At 38.8% G+C, this 18,180-nt stretch overlaps 1 protein-coding gene across 1 annotated transcript; it reads right to left on the bottom strand.

Annotated features, from left to right (window-relative positions):
- Positions 1-1,418: 1,418 nt before the first annotated feature.
- capn12 (calpain 12) lies at positions 1,419-18,180 on the bottom strand. The gene is made up of 22 exons (XM_073491086.1): positions 17,980-18,180; positions 17,040-17,109; positions 15,409-15,527; positions 11,416-11,549; positions 11,102-11,273; positions 10,936-11,019; positions 9,602-9,687; positions 9,371-9,448; positions 8,565-8,755; positions 8,227-8,483; positions 8,126-8,137; positions 7,933-8,012; positions 6,774-6,896; positions 5,230-5,266; positions 5,063-5,134; positions 4,921-4,966; positions 4,585-4,646; positions 4,196-4,264; positions 4,005-4,083; positions 3,746-3,862; positions 1,778-1,830; positions 1,419-1,673 (listed from the first exon to the last, which is right to left on the bottom strand). The coding sequence occupies exons 1-22, from the start codon at positions 18,178-18,180 to the stop codon at positions 1,647-1,649; spliced, it is 2,169 nt and encodes a 722-aa protein (XP_073347187.1). The 3' UTR covers positions 1,419-1,646.

Below are 18,180 nucleotides of genomic sequence, written 5' to 3'. Positions count from 1 at the left end.
TGCGTATGCGTGCAGTCACCTGTGTGCAGCCAGTGTGTAACAAGGAGGAGGAGGATGCAGATTGTGAGACTCAAGTCAGTTACTAGAGAGAACAGGAGGGGGGGAGAAAGAGTGAGTGAGGGATGGATGGAGGGAGTGAGGGAACGTAGTGGAGGAGGGGGCGAGTGTGTGTTTGACGCTGTACGTGGCGTCAGTGCGATAAGAATAGAGATGGTGCGTGTAGCGCTGCTGAGACATCACCCTCACACCCTCAGTGGGGCAGGCAGTACTCACTCTGACTGTGTGTGTGTGTGCACACAGATATTACCCAGGGTATGCTCATGTGTGCATAGATGACTAAACTGTTGGGGATGCAGTGATTTCGCTTCTCTCAGTTGTGTAAGAATGGTTATTTGTGCCATTTCAATCAAGTTTAATCTTTAGAAACACGTTTTCTTTTCATAATTACACAATCTCTACAGAGCCACTTTAGAACATGATTATTATTCTGGGAGTGAGGGTGATAATGTGGACTATATTTGGGTTTTGGAGCCATTTTCTTTGAGATGCTTTGAGAAGACAAGGACACATTTAAACTCACATCTGTAATTATGAAATTCTCTTTATTACAATGTGGAGTAATATAACAGTGTTACATAACAATGAAGTGACGGCGCTGCATACTGAGCCAAACCAATATATTCGTTAGCCTGTATTTTCGGTTGATATTGGCTTTTCACTGATGTATCACTAATGGCCTATGCGCCAATATGAAAACTTTTATTTTTTAGAGATTATAGTACAGAAAAAGGTACTTGGGGTTATTTATAATTATTAGATTCCCAGTGAAGTTTAACGTCATAGTCATTTTAGACAATAAAGTTTATTTTTAAACTGTAAAATATCTTGCCTGCATATCTTCTCACAATTGTTCATCATTGGAAAATATGTGTGTTTAAGGGCCGATATATTGATATCGCAATTCTTTACTCCCTAAAATCAGTATTTTCAGTTTTTCCTCTAGAGCTGGTTTAATACATTTTGTTCTATTTCATTGTCTATTTTATACTTCTCTAATTTAAGTATATAAATATTGCATTTCATTTTGCAAATCTATATTGCATAATAACAATAAAATAGGGCCGCAACTCACGTTTAATTAATTAATTGATTAATTGTTCACTCAATAGAAAGGCAAAAAATTGTAGAAGAAGAGAAATGCCCAAAGTGACATTTTCAAATTGCTTCTCTTGTCCACACAACAATCCAGAACCTAAAGACTAGACCTAACGAAAAGCAGCCAATCCTCACATTTAAGAAGCTGGAACGAACAAATATTTAAAAAATGTTCTTAAAAAATGACTGAAACGATTAATTGATTATTAAAACAGTTGGAAACAAATTTTCTTTCTATCGACTAATCAATTGATCGACTACTTGTTGCAGCTCTACTAAAGGCTGAACCTTGAACCTGCAGTATATCAAGGATTTAGCAAAAGTATGATAATAATACGAGATGAAGCACGAATAAAACATTAGCATAGCTAACCATTAGCTTAACTGGAATAAGGCACTCATGGATAAAGATTTTTAAAATACAGGTAATGTGTGTTACGTTTGCTTTCGAATCAACAGTATGCTGTGGCTCAGCTGGCTCAGCTTCGTCTTCATACAATCAGGAACTGAAGCAGCCACTGGGGAGGGACGACAGTCGAACAGAGAGAGCAGAAACAGAGAGTCAAAAGCCCGTCCAGGTCAGTATGAACACATAACAGAGAATATTTGACCTGGTACTCACAGAGTTGATCCCTCTGTCTTTCACCTCCTGACTGGTCTCTGATTCATACAGAGCTGAGGAGAAGAAGGGAGGAAATGACTACACACTGTGTCTTTGAAAAGGCTCAGCATTCAGTAACAATTCAAACTGAGGTCCTGGCAAACATCCTAAGTTTGTTAGTCAAACTCTGAATGTGCATAAAATCTATTATGTAAACCATCTGCACACATGTAAATCATCTAAAGCAAACTGTAGAAACAGTCTTGTGAATGCAGATGTGAAAGAAGTCCTCAGATCTTTTATTTTAATGAAAGTACCAACACAACAATGCAAAACTCTACATTCAAAGGACAAGTTCTGCATTGAAAATCCTACTGAAGTAAAAGAAAGTTGAGCACGATCAGCAAAATATATCAAAAGCAAAAGTAGTTGCTCTGCAGTAAAACGTCCGCTGAGTGTTAATGCTGATGCAACACTATGTAATGCCACTCTTTCAGGTCGTAGCTGGTCAAGGTGAAGCTAGTTTAATCTACTTTATATACGGTTAGGTAGTCAAGCCCAGTGGTTTCCAGCCTGTGGTCTTACTTCAAGAGTGTCACAAGATGAATGTGAGGGTTCATGAGATGATTAATGTGGCAGCAAAGAAGAAAAACAAACTTCTATTGAACAGATTTGTATTCATTTTTGTAGCTTTCTCTAATATTTGCTTTTAGGCAAAACATTTTAATTATTTTTTAACAAAACTGTAAATTAAACCATCTGAGCCTTGGTGTCATCTACGCTGGGGATGCTGGGGTTATCTCCCCACCACATTTTTTTTAAATCGTCACTTTTGTCCCCATCACTTTTTAAAAGCATAATTTGTTAAAAATGTTCTGAAAAAATCTTGCATCAAGAAATGTTAATTAACAAATGAGAATGAGTGCTTTGTTCTTCATCAGCACCTGCAACTGAAACTGGCTGCTGATGATTCTGGTGCGAAATTATGACAACATTTTAACCAAGGACCTGATATGTAGCCTATACTAAGGCTAAGAAACAGCCTACAACGTATGCAGGAAAACAGTTATTGTTCATGGGATAATAAATGTGATCAGCATACTGTAATATCCTCATACATAATATTACGTATCCATATCTTAATTACCACATTATCTCCCCTTTACATTGCCTTAATGTTGAAGACTCAGAAATCTTAAATGTGACAAAGTGGCTCAAACAGACACAGAGTATTGTAAGGAGTCACAAGCCAAAACAGTTTAGACCCACTGGTGTCATCTTTAATCATTAGTTGTTTCTTATACCATTAAAACATGTTTTTTTTTTAATGTAAAATCTTAATCTGAGTAAGTATTCAGTAACTACAGCCGTCAAATAATAAATGTAGTGGAATAAAAATTACAACATTTTGCTCTGAAATGGAATAGAAGTATAAAGTAACATTAAATAGGGTATACTTAAATAAAGCACCAGTACCTCAAAATTGTACGTGAACACAATTCTTAATTAAAATTATGTTTTCATTGGTTAATGGGGGTCTTGCTAGTCAGCCAATGAACTTGTACATGTAACTTAAAGTGCCTGTTTGGCCTATCATAATCAAATGACGGCACTATGGTGCAGGTTTAGTGCAGATGGGGATGTCAAGATAAACTGATACTGAGGATAACTGTGATATTTAAAAATCAAATATTAATATAAAACACATAAATAATACTTTGCCTCTTCAATCATTTCTTTTTGGACACTTTTATACAGCCTCACTACGATTGTATTCTGGTTGTAATTCACCAGTGATGACACCAGTCAAAAATACAAAACAACTACTATAGAGCTTCATGAAATGATCAAATTATTTACAGTGGACCAGCTGGTGTACGCTCATTGATACATTTTTTGATTACTGGTCATTCTGTTTGGCTTTTATGTATGTGTGGATGTACAGTGTGTGTGTGTGTGTGTGTGTGTGTGTGAATCTGTGTGTGTTACCAAAGAGCTTGCGCAGCCTGGTGACACATGCCACAAAGCTGCAGAATGGCATGTGAATCTCTCCAGCTGCAAACCTCTCACACACCAGCTGAGCGACCTTGTCATCAAGCTGCATTCCTGGTAAAACAGAGGAGTGGATGAAGGTGTGAGGCCAAACAGCAGCAAACGTCTGTACGCACGTTGTGGTGTGTATGCATGTGTGTGTGTGTGTGTGTGTGTGTGTGTGTGTGTGAGTGTGTGTGTGTGTGCGCGCGCATACCAACAGCTTGCAGTGCTGTACTGAGTTCAAAGGGGCTCATGGTGCCAGAGGAGTCCTCATCGAACTGGAAAAAGATTGACTGAAAAAGAAAGCAGAATCAGATTAAGTAATAATGGATCAACAACTGTCTCTCTCTCTCACACACACACACACACACTCTCTCTCTCTCTCTCACTCTCTGTGAGGTGTACCTGCAGATTGCGCAGACCGGACAGCAGGGTTTCTGTTTGTTTACGGCTCAGACTGCAGCGCCCTTTAGTCTGCCAGCAGAGTTAAGGACATCTCAACAGGACAGGAGATACAGTTATGAGGAAGGAGAGTGAAAGTGAGCAGCGGGGCGGCACGATGACTCACCCAGAGGAGGAGCGGGGGCTTTAAACCCCTTTGTCGGTGAGCATCTGCCCCCAATGAAGTGAGAAACGAACAGAGGTCAGTCAAGTATTTAACGGCAGCAGTTGCGATATTAACTATGAAGAACATGTAACTTTTGTAGGCGTGATTTAATCAGATGTAAGTCAAACAAGGATCATACTTCAGGGAGACTGTAATATCAAATAATATAGTGGGGACGAAAGGATACATCTTCCCCAAGGATGAGCTGTCTGCACGTCTCCAGTGGCAGATGATAATCTTTGTCGAGAGCTGTAATGAGGATTGATGCAGAGAAAGAAAACAATGGTTTAAACTGGATTAAGCTGAGGGAAGGTAAAGGTGAGGACAAAGTTCAGTCACGTTTATTACTTCACCCAGCTCAATGCACTCTGAGTGCAGCTGTGAGCCTCTGTCTAGACTGGTGACCTCTCCAACTTTTGAGGAGTGTGTTGCTACTCTGCTCCCACCTAGTGGCCATTACAGGTATCATACAGTCAGAGATCACTTGTGTAATATTCAGATAAAAATCTCGATGTACTGGAACCTGAGTTGAACAGCGTCCTGAGCTCCTTGGCGTTCAGTCTGTCATCCTGCAAAATAAATCAGTTTGATTGTCTAATCAAAGGCCCCAGAGTTTTATTCTTATTAAAGTGAAGTGATGTAGTATAATGAGGAGGAAGTCTTACAGGGCCAGCCACGTCATCAAAAGTCTTCTTAACTCTCATGTGATCCTCTGGTGGGACAGGAGCTGCCATAAGCTGTCCGGAGCAAACAAACATAAACATACAATATTCTGACATTTAGCTGCCATTGGCTGGAGTTTAATGTGTATGGACGAGATCACTAAACTCACCGGGAGAAAGCCAGAGGAGCAGGTGAAGTCCTGAGTCCTGAAACACAAAGACCCAACAGATTGCCAGTGTTGCACTCTTAAATTATCCTTTTATACAGTTTAAACTTAACACACTCAGAAATGTTGTGTTGTGTCAACTTGTGTGTATATATATGCTCAGATCCATTACTTAAAGGTCCTATATGTGGGATTGTGAAAAGTAATATAGCAGCAAAAAACTATTTCTGTGTAAAATGAAGGGGAGTAAAGGCATCCTGACTAGAGAATGAAGTCACACTGGCCGTGTGTGCGTGATAGTGCATGTGAGTTATGTGCTGAAAGATGCTAAAGGGCTTCTACTTGACTCGGAGCTGGTTTTTCCTCTTTTAGAGGCGTAAGTAACTTGATTGGTACATAACTTTACAGACTAGAGTCAGTGGTAAAGCCTTTTTATATTTATCTTTTATTTAAGATTTTTCATTAATCACGCCCTCAATGTTCTGTCAGTTTTCCCCTTGGTATTTTATGATACACACTGTTTTCATGATATTTTAGAGGTATTAATTTAGAAGTTCCAGCATTGTGACAATTGATGATTGACTAATTGTGATTCACAATTAGTGGGAATGATCATTTTTGCATCACAATTTTCATTTTCACTTAAAAAAAAAACTATTAAAAATCATTATGATGTGACATTTGTTGGGTTTTGTACCAAACAAACATGTTTTCTTACATCTGGAGAACAAGATTTGTAGGTCAGAACATCTCTGCAGCGCTACACATTTTTTTTTTTATCTTTATCAAGTAATTGCAGCTTCTAAGATTTGAATATTGTACTTGGCCATTTTTCACTTTCGATACGATCTTGATTAACTTTGCAGCCCTATGAAAACAATAAGAATAGTTCAGGACTCCTGTTAATTTTGCTGCAGGACAAATTACAACTTTATCTCTGTCGTAGGTGATCACATGTAAATCCAGGCAGAGCGTTACATTATTCCAACTGGAGCAGGTTTTATCAGCTACATCACTGAAAACACCAGTGTGCATGGCATCGTATTGTAGTTCATCACGAGTATGTATGTAAATATCAAAGTACTACACAACATTTTCCTCTAAAATGTTGTGGAGTAGAAGTATAAAATAACACAAACTGGAAATACGACTTCGGTGAATCCACCACTGGAAAATTAAGATGATCATCATAGTCGGAGCACTCATGCTACACTGAAGCCATGAGAAGTGATTCAACAGCCTGTTGTTGTTGAGATTAATTGTAATGTTTCTAAATCATACATAAGTGTAATGTTGGGATCACACTGTAAGTGTGAGTGTAGGTCCAGGGGAGTGTGGGTGACGATGACTCTGCTGTTGAGAGTCAGTGAGGCGGGAGGTGATTCAGGGGTGCTGTGGAGCCCTCAGGAAGTGTTGTGGGTATCTGTGACGCAAGGCGACGCACACACTCCACAGATAACATTCACACGAGGTGGCTCATAAATTGAGCTGTTTTTCTGGTACAGGGACAGGAAAAAATGACTTTCTTCCAATCCCTTCCAACGTACCCCAGAGTGTTTCCAGTCTTGGAGAAGATGCGAACAAAAAACTCTCCGGGTTGGTTGGGTCGATAGGCTGACGCCACGAGGATGTAGTTACCAGGTTCCAGGTGCAGCTTCCTCCACACACCCCTGAGGGACAAAGTTAAAGACTGAACATTAATGACTTACAACAAGCTATCAGCTACACCACTTTGAATAATCAAGTAAAAATGTTTGGTCTAAGAAATAATCTGTCTACATCTTTTAAATTTACTGTATATAGAGAAAATGTTAAATGGGTTTTATAGATGTATGGCCAAATTAATTTTCTTATTTTGTATGATAAAAAGTTTTATTTGTGTAGTTAGGTAATTTTCTTTATTTCTCACCACATAGAGAAAGCTACCTGACAACTTTTTCCAGCGCAGTCACCAGAATAAAATGTTGGCATTGTACGTTTCTGCAAACTACGCATATATCAAATTTGGATTTCTACAATACATATCATATTTAGTTCAGATTACATGTATATGAGTTGACTTTCCTGTCAGGAGGAGGAAGGATGGTGGCAACAAAACCTGATATTTTCAGCCAAAACATGATTTTTCTTTACCCAAGTGTTTTGTGAGTAACCCTGACCAGACCTTAAGCAGTGTTGTCACAAAATGAAACTGAAAAATGAAATGAAAAGGAAAGTAAAGTTTAAACATATTTGTGGTTTGCAGAAATGTACAATGCTAACATTTATTCTGGTGACTTAGTTGATTTTTTATTTAAATCATTTGAGTTATGCTCAAATTTTAGGTTAAGGGTTCTGGGGCTAAAAGCATTTCCTTGAAGAAAAGAAGACGACTGGTTTGCTCTACGTAGACAAAAATGGTGACAGGTGCTCTTGGAAAAATGGGAAAAAGAGTGATCCAAAAACCAGAGGCAATCCAGTCACTCTGAATCTGAATTTGGATCATTCATTCTCTTCTTGAAGCTTTGCATTCAGTGCGGAAGCGAGTTTGAGGTGCAAATTTTCAGGAAAGAAATGTGGATTACACTTGATTCAGTGAACACAGTATATACTGTACGTCCCTAAACGTACCAAGTAAAAGCTTCAGCACTGAATGTTCTGCTTTAATGAACAGATTATCACATAATTACTGATGAGCAGTCATTTCCTCTCGTGATGGTCTTTTACCTCTGAGCCCTATATTTCCCAGAGCGACCCACAGGGCGATTTTTCTGGAAAAAGTTGCTGCTCAGACACACACCCTGGAGCTGTATGAAGACAGATATAAGACTAAGTAATTATTATTAAGAATATAAGATAGTTCTTGTATTCATTTAAGCAGATAATGACAATGTATTTATATTGAAAATTAGGCACTCACCTCAGAGGGAACCTGTGAAGAAGACGAAGAAACACAAAGACAGGTGTGAGTTTATTCATAAATCAGTAAGTGAACTCAGAGCAGAGCAGTGAAGATGTTACCTTGTAGATGTGGAAGCCGATGTAGAGGAAGTGGACTTTATCCTTCTGCCTGCGGTTTTTCTGCAGCAGCTCCACCAGCACGGTGCACTTTTTGGCTTTCTCCTTCTGTTTCTCAGCTATCTTCTTCTCCTCTGGGGTCATCTCCTCCTCCTCATCATCATTGTCATCATCTTCATCATCATCATCCTCATCCTCATCCTCTGCCTTGTCCTGCTCTGTGAGAACCAGCTCGAACTGAGGATTCTTCCAGAACGACTCTGAGGAAAAATTAAAGACTATGACAACAGAAATGACCTCCAGGTGAGGCTTCATAACATTATATAAAGTCACAAACATACTTCTGTATCTACGGCTACCACCGGCCGAACTCCCCGATACCCAGACTCCTTCATGTTCACTGATGGTCCAGGTAGACGGGGAGGCGGCAGTGGAAGGAGAGGCAGGTGTGTTTCCCTCCTCAAGAGTGTCAGGACTCACACTGCAGAGCTCCACGATGTCAAACAGCTTAGAGAAGTCCTCAGAGCTGATCCTGAAAGACGAAATGATTCATGTCAGAGGTGTTGTTGTTTGTGAGAGGCAGTGGTGGAATGTAACTAAGTACATTTAATGAAGTGCTATACTTCAGTACAAAGGTAATTCTACTTTACTTGTGTATTTACATTTTCTACACTTCGGACACAAATCTTGTACTTTTACTCCACTATATTTATTTTTAAACTTTAATTACTAGTTACTTTGCAGATTTCAGGTTACATCAGAGCCAAAGCAGCACATTTTTAAAGTATTGTATTTTATCGGCAATCAGATAAAAACACTGATTCTGATATTCATGTATAATTTACTTTTACTTGTGCTTTTGATACTTGAGTATAGATTTTTACTCAAGTACTACTCTTATGTTTTACTTGAATATTTTTTATCTTCATCTTTTACTTGAGATACTTTAAGTACATTTCGCTGATAATACTTTTGACACTTTTGAATGCAGGACTTTTATTTGAAGTGGAGCATTTTTACAGTGTGATATTATATATATATATATATATATACTCTTATTTAAGTAAAGTATCTGAATATTTCTTCCTCCACCGATGAGAGGTTGTTCAGTCGTGTGAGTTGGCGTGTTTTAGTATCTGTCACATACCAGAACTCTCCATCTTCTTTCTTTTTCAACTCAATCCTCTCCTTCTCTGCTGTGTCCACGTCATCCCACTCTTTACCCCTGCAGTCACACACACACACACACACACACACACACACACACACACACACACACACACACACACACACACACACAGGAGAAGAAGAAAGTCAACATCTGTGGAGGTTCTGTAATCTGTGAGCGAGTGGGCTCTCTAACAGGAAGCTTCCTCACTTGTCACTCCAGGGTCCGCGATACTCGACAAAACCCCAGGGGTTCCTCAGCCTCAGCAACAAAATCTCATCTGAACCTTTCGTCACCTAAAACGTAAAGAGAGAAGGAACAAGAATGAAGTATTGTTTTTTTATATGTACAAAGATTTTTCTGTCAGTTCTCAGTTTTATCTAAATGTATTTGTATTTAGAGATTAGATGAGATAAAATTAGATTAGATTAAGATGCAAGTGTATTGACTTGGGAAACAGCTGTTGGCAAAACAATCTCAACTTAAGGTCCATTAGTAGTTGTTCTGGAGCTTTCAGTTGTATCACATGATCTTCAAGATCAAGAACGAACTTTTAATCACAACTTTTAAACCAACAATGATGAAAAGTCTTTAAAGTGCTAAAAAAATAACAATACTACAATTCTATAATTCGATTTTTTTAACCAACTATGTTAGATTAATTAGATTAGATTAGATTATTAGATTGTAATATGATTAGATTAGATCAGGTCAACATGGGTTGAGATGAGAAGATGTGAGATTAAATTCAATTTCAGTGAGATTATTTTAGATTAGGATAAAATGAGATGAGAATAAAATTAGATTAGATTAGAGTGATATGCAATGATATGAGATTAAATGCTATGATATGATATTTAAATAAATTAAAATGAGATATGATCAAATATTATTAGATTATATCAGATTAGAGTAGATTACTTATAGGGTTGACATGAGGTGTTAGGTGTGAGAATAAATGACATTAGTTTGAATTCAATTTCAATGAGATTATGATGAAATGAGATTAGATTAAATCCGATTAGATTGGATTTAATTAGTTGAGATGAGATTTTAAATTGATTAGATTAAAATGAAAATATCTTGGATCAGATGAGTTGATATTAGAATGACATTCAAAGACATGGGATGTGATTCAATTAGATTAAATTAGATGAGAACAAATGATATTAGATTAAATTAGATAGATGGATTGATTGATTGGGATTTGATTTTAACTGATTTGATTAAATTCTGTTCCATTTATTTTGAGATGAGATTACATTTCAGTGAGATTGTTAGATGTAGATGTGATGAGTGATTCAATCAGTGAGATTAAATCACATTGAATTAGATTAAGATCAAATAAAATGAGATGACATGGAATGTCTGTAGATAACGGTGTTTTTGTGGACAAACTGTCGTCATTGCAGAAACAGAGAACGTGTTCGTGATACAGAGAAAGTAAAGAACAAAGAACAAAACATATCAAAACACCACAGTGATGATGATGCATCAGTAAAAAGCGACATCTGGTCACAGTGTCGTCTCTGTGTGATACTGGCCTTGTCAGTGTCAGTGAGGGCATAAGCGTGGCCCTTTATCAGCCCGTTTCCCGTCACTTTACCGACCTCAAGGTAGCTCTTGGCCTGTGAAGACAAAAGACAAATTCCAGTGGATCTGAATCGGTCCCTCCCTGTGTAGTGTGGACATCTTTAGGTGTAAATGTACCTCGATGAAGCAGCTGAGCAGACTGCCTCGAGAAAGGGCAGCTGTCAGAGACCTCCACATGACTCGAGGGGTACGAGACGAGACCTCCATCGTGTAGGCAATGCCTCCTGTGAAATCCTCCATTCCCTCTGATATGTTGCCCCCCTTCAGGCTTCCGTAGGAGCCCATTAACCTGCATACGACAGGTGAGAAAATGATCTCCGGTGGCTGTATTTTTTTTTCAAATCGCTGTACACAGTCACACGCAGGAAGAAGAAGAGTGGGTGATTTCAGACATTACAACCCAGAAACATATGCTGGTAGTGGCAACTGACTTGGCATAGGCTTTCTCCACCAGGGCGCTCCAATACTCGTTGCGGGTGTGAGAGTAGCTGAAGAGCAGACGGCCTTCACGTACTGGCAGCCTGTCATCCACAACCACCTCCACCCACTCACCATACTGCCAGAACTGCACAGGGACACGTAAGGAGAGAGATGGGAAGAGGAATCGTGAGCATGAAGCAGAAGTGGATGGATGAATCAGGAAGAAAATGAATGTGGAGGAAGGCAGGGTGTAAAGAGCCAAACCACCTGAACTGTCATGTGTCAAATTTATGCTTTCATCAGCAACAACTGATTTTTTTTTTTGCCACGTGGGGGCAGCAGAAACAACACTAAATACAACAATGATATAGCACCCTTTAAGTGTATATGTCGAACTTGTTATCAAAACAATGTCTAATTTACACATCCTGCTGTTCAGTCCGATTTAAAGGGAAATTCTGGTATTTTTAAATGAAACCAAAACATGTAAATATAGGGCCCAGGTTTACAGTTACTGTTACTGTTTCTGGTTTCTAGTGAATATATCTGGCTATTTAGCTGTTAAACACCCAACTATGTTCACCTGCTTGTGACCTAATTTTTTTAGTCTGCCGTTTTGTGTTTTTTAAAGCTTTTTTCATTGAAAATGGAGCTATGACAGTGTCGAGAGTGAAACAAAATAGTTAAGTTGTGGCCCGAAAAATCAAAAGTGAAAACTCACTGTAAAGCTTCATAGAGCTGAGGGAAATTATCCGTGGGTTCATCACTATGGGCAACCCCATTTCCCATTAAAGTAAAGCGGCTCTTTAAAGCAAGATTTTGTAACTTTATTGAAAAAGTAATGCAATTTTCATACAAATTGAAAGTTGAATTGATAATACAACACACCCTTGCTCAAATCACTTCACTCTTGCTTGGTTTATTATGGACAGTAGTTTATGGTGGCTAATGTTAGCCAACTTTAAGTACATGTGTCAGATTATGGACTTTACAAATTCAGTTTGATGAGATTATGACTCCAGATTTTTTGTAAAGCTTTATATCTTCAGGGGAGGATTCACTGAGAGAGAGGCTCTCTTTCTCAGGGTGCCCCCAGTATAATAGTGAAATAGTGAATACTTTTTAGCGATACCTTAGTGAGTGTTTTTACTCTATTACTTAAAGGCATGCTGTGCTGGATTGTTCATTGCTGTTGGTCAACATTGACCCCTCCTGCCTGGCTCAGACAGAGAAAGAGAGCAGAGGTGGTCGAGCACCAAGCAGTGATCTAGAGAAATAAAATGTTTTTCTCTCGAGTACAAAATAAACAAGCAGAAATTAACACTTCCACAGGTCAACACAACCCTCTGGACTTTATGTGAATACAGCCAATTAATGTGTCATCCTTTTTGCCTCTCTCCCCTCTCCCTCTTCTCTCTTGCCTGTTTGTGTGTGTGTGTGTGTGTAACTCAGCCCCACCCTTGGTCAAACAGACACACAGACCTAGAGCAGAGGACAGAGTGCGAGACGGTGACAGTGATATAACCTGGTCACTACTTTTTTATAGCGTCCCGACCTCTTGCTGTTGTTGGCTCGAGGCTACACACCACTGATTACTTTTGACTGATCCTGTACATAGATTTTTTTTAAAAATCCTACATAGTATACCTTTTAAGTAAAATATCTGAGTACTTCTTCCGCCACTGACTATCACATGACACATTCGAGCACAAACCAGAGCAAAAGAATCAGCAAGACAGAAATTTTTTTAGAGAGAATAAAAAACAGAATTTAGGAGGTATCAGTTGCCCAGATCTTAGCTCAGAAATAAAACCCTGAGCTCTATGAAGGAAGTTAAATGAACAAACTGTTCTCTTGTCTGACTAAATCTATCAAACCGCCTCCCAAGGCAGTTACTGGTCATGACTAAGGAGCTGTACTGTACTGTTAACGGTGTGTACACAACAGCGACCAAAAACAGGCCTGCACTGGCCTTTCATACCTACAGCTCTGTGTGTGTGTGTGTGTGTGTGTGTGTGTGTGTGTGTGTTTCCCAGGAGTAGTCACTACTGCATGTCTGGACTGCTCTCCCATCACCCTGACAGGGCAAAATTACTTTCCAGTCCTTCCGTCCTGCTTGTTAAGTCTTGTCACATTCTCCCTAACAGTCTCTAAAGGTCCAACGCCCCGGGGAAAAATAATCACTGAGCAAAAAAGCATAAAAATGATCTATATCTAACGAGAGTGTTTGCTTTGATAAGATTGATCTGTCTAATGAGGTGATATTTTATTGATCTGTGCATGTCAGAGCCGGTGAATGATGAACTCTAGATTACAATTAGCACTGTTAATGAGGTGATAAAAATGAGGTTTTATGTTTCGTCTCTTCTTACGTGTGAGCCCACCGTGCAGTGATGTCTCCAAGATGAGTTGATACCTGTTTGATCCATTTATTAAATGCCAGAGCTGTGGCGCCACAGCTAAATATGCAGGCATCTCACTAGGGTAGATTCTCAAAGAATAAAGCCAAATCAGATAAAATTAAAAGAAGTGTAAATATAAGAGTAGGTAAACAGATATATCAATCAAACTTAATCGTTTATGCTCATACTGTCCTCGGGCCTTAGGCCTTAGTATTGAACAAACACAACACAAACTGTGTGTCATATTTGGTCTGTGATCAGCACTGATCATTTTCTTCTTAAGCCTCGTGGTAGTTCAGGCAGACATGGAAAATCATTTTATACATGCTCTCAAGAACTTTTGATTAACTTGTTTGGCAGCTTGTGGGCCCAGCGGGTAAAATGTCCCCCAAGAACGTCTCATTCCTGTCTCTATGTGTATTGTGTACATTATGTCTGGAATACTATTTTATTGTATTTTATTTGATTAAACATGAAGTATTTCTGTAATGTGCTGTATGTAATTTTCAATTCAGCTAAATTAATACATTTCTGGCAACTAGATTTTGACACAGGAACTATCTAATAAAGCAGAACCTACCTTAAAGAGTAACCCAAGGGAAAGGGAGGGAGCTGCATGAAGTCTGATAAATTGACTTGAGCAATGTCACTTGAGTCAGTGTTGGTGCAAACCCACTGAGATGTCCCCCATGGGTTTGTGGACTACAGTTTTGAAGCGTTGGAGTTAGGCCAGATTGTTTTTTGGAACCAGAAGTGACCATATTTGGATGAGAAGGTGAATGTGGGGACAATACTGATTGGATCTGAATGAGAACCTGAGGACACACCACCATAGCAACTTGTTAATCACAGGGTAGCCATGCCCTAAAGCATACCCTGCCTGTCTATTTGTGACCATAATTTACAAAATGAACATCATGCTGTATTGGAGAAGGCTGGAAACTAGCAATTGAGATCATAAACTCATTAGGAAACTGTTTACTGGGGTAATAAATCAAGTGAGAAGAAGGGTAGTCTTCTTATAAGATTACATAGACTTCTTTTCGAAACCAGTGGAGACAGCAGGTTTTAAGCCCTTGGTTGTGGCTCGAGACTACAAGTTTGAATAATAACTAATAATCTGGGGGTGTTGAGTTAGAAAGAAGCAAGCTCGCCAGACCTCTGCCCCCTACTCATCTCTGATGAGGCTAGCAGCTCGAGGCAACATTAGCCGACGAGCATAACGCACCTGAATCTACCACTGAATTGTGAGCGATCGAGTTGTATTGCGGTTATTGTAGGTGACAACTTTTTAATAAGGAAGAAGAATGTGTTTAATTAAAAAAAGATCATATATCTGTTTCTGCGGCATCTGAAGTCCACCATGAGTCCAACAATACATTACTTCTGTATAAGAAATTAGATTCATGTGAAGTTTGACTGTATATCTGAGGCTCTGGTGGCAGTACAGTGAAGCATCAACATACCAGGGAAGACTGTTTTTGTGTGTTTTTGTTGGTCACCACCAAACACTGTGTGAGTCTCAGCTGGCCTGATCAGGGGTCTAATTAGCCACTTATCTCATTAAGAAAAAGCCTGTTCATCTAATCTAGCTACACTTACCCTAAAATGGAAGATCCCTGCGTAAGGCTTGGCCAGGCTTTGGCCAGATGGCACCACCTTCACGAAGAGTGTGGGATGCATGGTCAGACAGGACAGGGCCGCCAGCAGCCAGCAGTTACCTGATTGACAAAAGACAAACACATGAAGATGTTATGGCAAAAAGGCATATTTTACATTTTGGATGATTCTAACGTGCACTGTTTGTAAGTATACTTGAATACACTTATAACAAAGTGAAATTTAAGTACACTTTAGTAGTGCATTACAAAGGACTTCAAAATAATTACACTTTTCAAAAGTAAACTAACTGACCACTATTAAGTTTTTACAATTTAGTAAATGAATTAACATTAAAGTACACTGTTTGTAAGTATACTCAAATAAACTAATAGTGAAGTGAAATTAAAGTTCACTACTTTAAGAAACTATATTCGGACATGAAAATAAGTATACTTTCTATTAGGTACACTAAATAACTGCTATAAGTATTTGCAATTTACTATCATTAAAAGTACACGTGTACAATTTATAATACACTTACAAAGTAAGTACACTCAAAATATAACTTTAAATATTGCAGGATAAGGTTTTAATTTTGTATACATTTTTTTTATTTTGAAATAAATTACATCTTTTTGAAGTATTTCAAAGAAGTAGTTTTTAAATATACTTTAAATTAAGTACAAAAAGTAAAAGTATACTCATTGCAACTTTGGTATACTTAGATTATATTTCTCATGAATAAAGTGTACTATTTTTTTTTTTTTTTTTACCTGGTAAGCTCTTTGGAATTAAAGATTTGTTTTAACATATCAAATGATCTCAGAGCCCTGAAGGCGTTGGTCTCCTGTGAAGTGTGATTCATGTTTTCGTCACTTCATCTCAGGCAGGTTAAACTCTTTTCTCTTTTCTCTCTCAAACACAGACACACACATAATAAGCCACATTCCTCTCAAACAGCAAACATCTGTTCCATGTTGTTTTTGTGGGGATGTTGCAGTAACTGTTGGTATCTGCGTAAATCATTGAAAACACAGCCTGGGTTACAGTCTGAATGACACAATAAGACTCAAACATGGAAGAAGAGAAGGAAGAGGAGGAAGGGGGAGGTTTTTAATGATCTATTAACACATCTGCACGCAACTAGAGACACAAACCATCAATTCACAAATCCCAGAGGAGGAAGGAGAGCTCGCTGTTGTGCAGAAAACAATCTTATAGTTCACCACAAATAAGTAAAAGACTGAACAACACAGATTTTAGCGGCGTCTGTGGGCATTTAAAGACAGGGCTGTGTTGTGGTACGGACCCCCTGCAGATCTGGGGAACATCCTCTTTCCCCCTTGCTGTGTTCTTGAAGTAGGGTCTCTGGGGCTTCATGGTGCAGAAATCAGGTCATTAAATCACTACATTTTATCGCAATTAAAAAATTAGGAACAACCAAGTAAAGGAGTGTTTCAGCGTTTGGTTTTGTGGTAATGAGGTAATGATGTTGTGCAAGGGCAAATCAAGACAACGCAGCATGACGTATTCCAGTATTAACCGTCGTTCCCCGGGGAGGGCAGATGAGCAGCGACAGGAGAAGCAGAGTTTAGTGTGCAGGGAAGTTGAAGTTTTCCTGATATACTCACCAAGTTGGCCCTGACAGATATCAGTGGTTCCAGTCGTGCCCTCCACAAACACAGCATTCTCACCGATTTCCTTTAGAGATGGAGCAACATAGTGTTTTCAAAACCACAAACTGGTTTTATGACCAAGCATGGAATGTAAACATCATGATGCAATAAGAGAAGATAAAAACAAGTTTTGACAGAAGATAATTTCAAAGTATTGTTGAAATCCTTTTATAAGAAAAAATGCCTTCACAGGTTCCAGCTTCTCACATGTGAAGATTTTCTGGTCATCTATAATATGAAACCGAAAATCTCTGGGTTTGGGACTGTTGCTCAGCAAATAATAAATCAATACAATAGTATTTTCTGACATTTTAGTCAGATTAGTTGCAGTCCTATTGTACCGACATGTTCCATATTTATAGCATAAGAATTCATCTGTCCACACTTTTTATTTTTGTCTATATATAATATCAGTTTACACTCTTTTTAATTTAAAGTGTGCCTTTTTACTCTACTTTAAAAGTACTTTCAGTGTAATTAGTGTTATTTCTTTGGTTACTTTCCTCTTGAGAGGAAACTTCCTCCAGGTTATAGGCTCCTCCTGACCTGAGCCACACCTGGATGAATCACTGTCAGCTGCACATCTGTCTACAGCTGTGCAGCACTGTTGATAAGTCCCTGTCAACGTGGTGGATAACAAATTATGACATGTTCATGCAGACAACTTTGAGCCCAGATTGAAATATTGGTGTACCTGCAGAATGCCTCAAATAGTGGCAACATATTCTCAGATATTTTGCTCTCACAGACAGGAATCTTCATTATTTTACTACTTAATCATGACAGAAATGATTGAAGCAAAGATCCTTACCACTGATAGCAAAAACACAACATCTGGATAACAACTGGCGCTTGACACAAATGCACAGCAGGACAGTGGTGAAAAGTGGTCTACCTTGGGTCGCTGCCACTTGATCGCCTTTTTTGGATCCGGATCTTCCGGCATACCGATGGACTTCTGCTCAGCTGGAAAGGCCGGGTCCACGAACAGCTGTCCGGACGTCAGGCACTCTTCCAGCAGGGTCTTGAAGTCCTGATCATTAAACTTGATCGGGTTCTCGATGGAGCCCAGAGGAGCCTTCTTGTCGGTCGCCAT

Source organism: Pagrus major, chromosome 2 (assembly GCF_040436345.1).
Source record: "Pagrus major chromosome 2, Pma_NU_1.0".
In the NCBI taxonomy this organism is placed as follows: domain Eukaryota; kingdom Metazoa; phylum Chordata; class Actinopteri; order Spariformes; family Sparidae; genus Pagrus; species Pagrus major.
The sequence above is the reverse complement of the archived record's forward strand: the minus strand, read 5'-3'. Positions and strand labels throughout refer to the sequence as shown.

Excerpts from the sequence above, each read along its gene's own strand:
- capn12 (XM_073491086.1), bottom strand. The coding sequence starts at position 18,180 with ATGGCGACCGACAAGAAGGCTCCTCTGGGCTCCATCGAGAACCCGATC. Across the intron at positions 15,528-17,039 it reads TATCTGTCAGGGCCAACTTG|GTAACTGCTGGCTGCTGGCG; the intron begins GTGAGTATATCA and ends TTTGTCAATCAG. Across the intron at positions 3,863-4,004 it reads TACAGCACTGCAAGCTGTTG|GAATGCAGCTTGATGACAAG; the intron begins GTATGCGCGCGC and ends CTGTTTTACCAG.